The following is a 5,346-nucleotide window of genomic DNA, read 5'->3' on the forward strand; positions in this document are numbered from 1 at the left end:
ATACATAGCCTACTTGTTGTCATTACTAAAACAACAATTCATACCATCATAAGACAGTAAAAATCATCCTTTTTTCAGAATATGAGTATTGAATATACAGTATGTTCAACTAGGATTAAAAAAAATACAAATGTAGTGTTTATATTAAATGGAAATTCAGAATTTGATATTTCTGTTCAGTATTTCTTGTTTATGGAATTTATATCACTTCAAATGTGTAGACTACATTCAACCATACTTTCTAGTTACATGCATATTATTGTTATTGCACCAATAAAACAATTCATTGCCTTCCAAAGTGGTTGTGAATATGTGTGAGTATATTTATTGTGAGAGATGCAGTGAGGAAGAGGCCTGGCTATAAGCACATAGATGCGTTATCACAACTCAATAACATTTAAAAAATATATTTTTACAGAACTGTAACCACAGGAATTATTACATCATTTTTTTTCTTACTGTGCGGACAATAAATATTTAAGAGTAACTGCATAAGGAGTAATATATTTGTGCTACCAATTGTACACTATTCCCTTCATAGTGCACTACTTTGTCTCTGGTCAAAAGTAGTGCACTCTAAAGGAAATATGGTGTCATTTGGGACGTGGTGAGGCATTTTCCTGCTCAGGAAGTGTGCTACAATTACTCTATTCTTGGAATATTTGTAAATCACTTTCCCAGAAGAGGGCAATAGATACCAAGAAATGAGGGCCCATTTAACCTTGCAACAGTTTTGGCAGATTTTACCTTCTGATATCAGGAAGTTTCCCTGTTGTGTAAGATCATGTAACTAATGTGTCATATCAATGATTTTATGTGTATTACACATTTTAAAAACTGCACTTCGAATCTGCTGGAGATTAAGTCCATATATGACAGGGTTTAAGACAGGTGGTATAACAAGGAATTGTACACCCATTGCATTACGCATATTTAGTGTAATATTAACATCACTATTCCACCCTTGCAAAATGTCAAACAGGGTCACTGTGATGAAAATAACCATTGTCAATAAATGTGGCACACATGTCTGTGTGAACTTAATCCTTCCCTCAGCTGACTTTACACAAGTCCTTACAATCTGACAGTAAGAAAAGGCAATGAAAAGTATCTGTAAAACATGAAGCACTATTATACAATAGCTCAAAATATGATTGATGGTTATGGGTGAACATGAATGCTTCAATATAGACGGATTGTCACAGAAGATTTTATCAATGCGAGATCCACACAAAGGAACTCTGACCGTTAAAATAACTGTTATGAGTGCTATAAATAAAGGATAACACCAAGACAATAAGAGTAACTTTCTAACAGTTAAAGATGTCACAATGGTATGGTATAGTAATGGTCTGGATATTGCCACATACCTGTCGTAAGACATCACTGTTAGAATTGAAACTTCACACATGACAGATGTGTATATTACATAGGCCTGAGTCAAACATCCACCATAAGATATCACCTGAACATCTGACTGAAGGTCCAGTAAGAACTTGGGGTAGAAACCAGCGGTTCCGTACAATCCATTGACACATAGACTACACAGAAAGATGTACATGGGCTCATGGAGGCCTTTCTCCTGAATGATTGTTATGATCAGAGTCAGATTCCCAGTGATGATGAGAAGGTAGGTGATAAGAGACAAGGTAAAATAGACTGATTTGTTGTTAAATGTCTCTTGTAAGCCACATAGATAAAAGAACTCAATTTGCGTTGAGTTCTCCATCGCTTTTGTTAATTTCCTTTATTCGGTCAAAACAGCAATTCTTAGTCCTTACAAGGCTTGAGTGTGTATTGACGTGAATGAATGCATGTGAATTGTTGGATTCTGTGTAGGCTCAGACTAAAGAATAATTTTCAAATACATTCACATCCTCCCTCAAACTCTTACTTTTAAAAATGAAAGATCCCGATTATATCTTGAAATTAGACATCTGCGTGAATGAAAGAAATTAGACATCTGCGTGAATGAAAGGAATTAGACATCTGCGTGAATGAAAGGAATTAGACATCTGCGTGAATGAAAGAAATTAGACATCTGCGTGAATGAAAGAAATTAGACATCTGCGTGAATGAAAGGAATTAGACATCTGCGTGAATGAAAGGAATTAGACATCTGCGTGAATGAAAGGAATTAGACATCTGCGTGAATTAAAGGAATTAGACATCTGCGTGAATGAAAGGAATTAGACATCTGCGTGAATGAAAGAAATTAGACATCTGCGTGAATGAAAGAAATTAGACATCTGCGTGAATGAAAGGAATTAGACATCTGCGTGAATGAAAGGAATTAGACATCTGCGTGAATGAAAGGAATTAGACATCTGCGTGAATGAAAGGAATTAGACATCTGCGTGAATGAAAGGAATTAGACATCTGCGTGAATGAAAGGAATTAGCTTTGGTCCATGAAACTTCTTCTTGCTTGACAGAGGGATACTGCTCCAAGAACTTGTCATGTTAGCCTCTAAATATATCCTGGTCTGTGCTCACATGGGATTGAAGTTTGTGTCAACATGTAACCTCTCCATAGAGATGGATCTGTAATGAGTTTATAACAAGAAACTCATTTGGTTAAATTTACTCTATGTATTAACAAATCCAAACGTCTGCCAGCAGAATATGATTTTTCACCCAAATACTGGAAACTGTAGAAAACCAGAACAGTCCAAGAATAGAACCATTTTTATTTGGTGAATTATAAAGACCGGGTACCTAAAATGAAATAAAACATTCTCAGTGTCAATACATGATAAACTTGATGCAATGTTTTAAATCATCTCTGGGATACAGAGAAATGATGTGTTACTGGTGTAGCCAGTCACAGGTTTAGAACTACAGAATTGATTTTAGCAACATAGATCAAAGTGGGATGAAACCCAAACACTGTTGTGCTCAAAATATATCATCATTAACAAAAAGGCACAGGGCGAACCCAAAGTGAAAAGTACTCAGGAAATAGTAGGAGAGATTCCTCTCAGGAAAAAAAGTAACATTTACAATGACCGACAAAGACAAATGGCAGAGTCAGTATATACAGTTGAAGTCGGAAGTTTACATACACCTTAGCCAAATACATTTAAACTCAGTTTTTCACTATTCATGACATTTAATCCTAGTAAGAATTCCCTGTTTTTGGTCAGTTAGGATCGCCACTTTATTTTAAGAATGCGAAATGTCAGAATAACAGTAGGGTCAGAAGTATACATCCACTCAATTATTTAAGTATTTGATTCAAGTATTTGATAGCATTGCCTTTAAATTGTTTAACTTGGGTCAAACGTTTCGGGTAGCCTTCAACAAGCCTCCCACAATAAGTTGGCTGCATTTTGGTCCATTCCTCCTGACAGAGCTGGTGTAACAGAGTCAGGTATGTAGGCCTCCTTGCTCGCACACGCTTTTTCAGTTCTGCCCACAAATTTTCAATAAGATTGAGGTCAGGGCTTTGTGATGGCCACTCCAATACCTTGACTTTGTTGTCCTTAAGCCATTTTGCCACAACTTTGGAAGTATGCTTGGGGTCATTGTCCATTTGGAAGACCCATTTGTGACTGTGAGCAAGCTTTAACTTCATGACTGATGTTTTGAGATGTTGCTTCAATATATCCACATAATTGTCCTACCTCATGATGCCATCTATTTTGTGAAGTGCACCAGTCCCTCCTGCAGCAAAGCACCCCCACAACATGATGCAGCTACACCCATGCTTCACGGTTGGGATGATGTCTTCGGCTTGCAAGCCTCCCCCTTTGTCCTCCAAACATAACGATGGTCATTATGGTCAAACAGTTCTATTTCGGTTTCTTCAGACCAGAGGACATTTCTCAAAAAAGTACGATATTTGTGTCCATGTGCAGTTGCAAACCGTAGTCAGGCATTTATATGGTGGTTTTGGAGCAGTGGATTCTTCCTTACTGAGCGGCCTTTCAGGTTATGTCGATATAGGACTCGTTTTCCTGTGGATATAGATACTTTTGCACCTGTTTCCTCCAGCATCTTCACAAGGTTCTTTGCTGTTGTTCTGGGATTATTTGCACTTTTCGCACCAAAGTATGTTCCTCTCTAGGAGACAGAACGCGTCTCCTTCCTGAGCGGTATGACGGCTGCGTGGTCCCATGGTGTTTATACTTGCGTGTTATTGTTCGTACAGATGAACATGGTACCTTCAGGCATTTGGAAATTGCTCCAAAGGATGAACCAGACTTGTGGAGGTCTACAAAAAAGATTATGAGGTCTTGGCTGATTTCTTTAGATTTTCCCATGATGTCAAGCAAAGAGGCACTGAGTTTGAAGGTAGGCCTTGACATATATCCACAGGTACACCTCCAATTGACTCAAATCAATTAGCCTATCAGAAGCTTCTAAAGCCAGTAAATAATTTTCTGGAATTTTCCAAGTTGTTTGAAGGCACAGTCAACTTAGTGTATGTAAACTTCTGACGCACTTGAATGGTGATACAGTGAATTATAAGTGAAATAATCTGTCTGTAAACAAATGTTGGGAAAAATTACTTGTGTCATGCACAAAGTAGATGTCCTAACCGACTTGCCAAAACTATAGTTTGTTTACAAGAAATTTGTGGATTGGGTGACAAATGAGTTTTAATAACTCCAACCTAAGTGTATGTAAACTTCCAACTTCAACTGGATTCACAGGATGACAGAAAGTACACAAGATCAGTTGGATAACAAAGCAGTCTGGAGTTAATCAGACATATGTTTCATGAGGTGAAGATTATTGCAGTTGATTTTGAGCATTAGCGTTACATCTGCAAAGAATAGTTTCCTTGTTTTAGATGTCAATATCAAATTCAGTGTGGTTAATCTTAAGGACATCCATGATAGCGACAACACGTTTCAAGTTGATAAGCAACTATTTACAGGGGTTTAAATGGACACGTAAAATCTGATATTTGATTTGTCAATAACTCAGCCTATCCCTTAGTTTTTCTCAATACAAACAGTGTAGCTATTCCATCCGCAAGGCAATCAAACAAGCTAAGCATCAGTATAGAGACAAAGTAGAGTCGCAGTTCAACAGCTCAGACACGAGGTATGTGGCAGGGTCTACAGTCAATCACGGATTACAAAAAGAAAACCAGCCCCGTCGCGGAAAATAACCTCACACTTAACGTCAACAAAACAAAGGAGATGATTGTGAACTTCAGGAAACAGCAGAGGGAGCACCACCCTATCCACATCGACGGGACAGTAGTGGAGAGGGTAGTAAGTTTTAAGTTCCTCGGTGTACACATCACGGACAAACTGAATTGGTCCACCCACACAGACAGCATTGTGAAGAAGGCGCAGCAGCGCCTCTTCAACCTCAGGAGGCTGAAGAAATT

The 5,346-nt window shown here is 37.9% G+C and overlaps 1 protein-coding gene across 1 annotated transcript; it reads right to left on the minus strand.

Moving 5' to 3' along the window:
• Positions 1–616: 616 nt before the first annotated feature.
• Positions 617–2,137, minus strand: LOC112267585 (olfactory receptor 1D2-like). Its single transcript, XM_024445790.2, has one exon. The coding sequence runs from the start codon at positions 1,727–1,729 to the stop codon at positions 791–793; it is 939 nt and encodes a 312-aa protein (XP_024301558.1). The 5' UTR covers positions 1,730–2,137; the 3' UTR covers positions 617–790.
• Between the last annotated feature and the right edge of the window lie 3,209 nt (positions 2,138–5,346).

This window comes from Oncorhynchus tshawytscha, linkage group LG14 (assembly GCF_018296145.1).
Source record: "Oncorhynchus tshawytscha isolate Ot180627B linkage group LG14, Otsh_v2.0, whole genome shotgun sequence".
Taxonomy (NCBI): Eukaryota; Metazoa; Chordata; class Actinopteri; order Salmoniformes; family Salmonidae; genus Oncorhynchus; species Oncorhynchus tshawytscha.

What these genes read in the sequence shown, in the direction of transcription:
- LOC112267585 (XM_024445790.2), bottom strand. Translation starts at nt 1,729, where the DNA reads ATGGAGAACTCAACGCAAATTGAGTTCTTTTATCTATGTGGCTTACAA.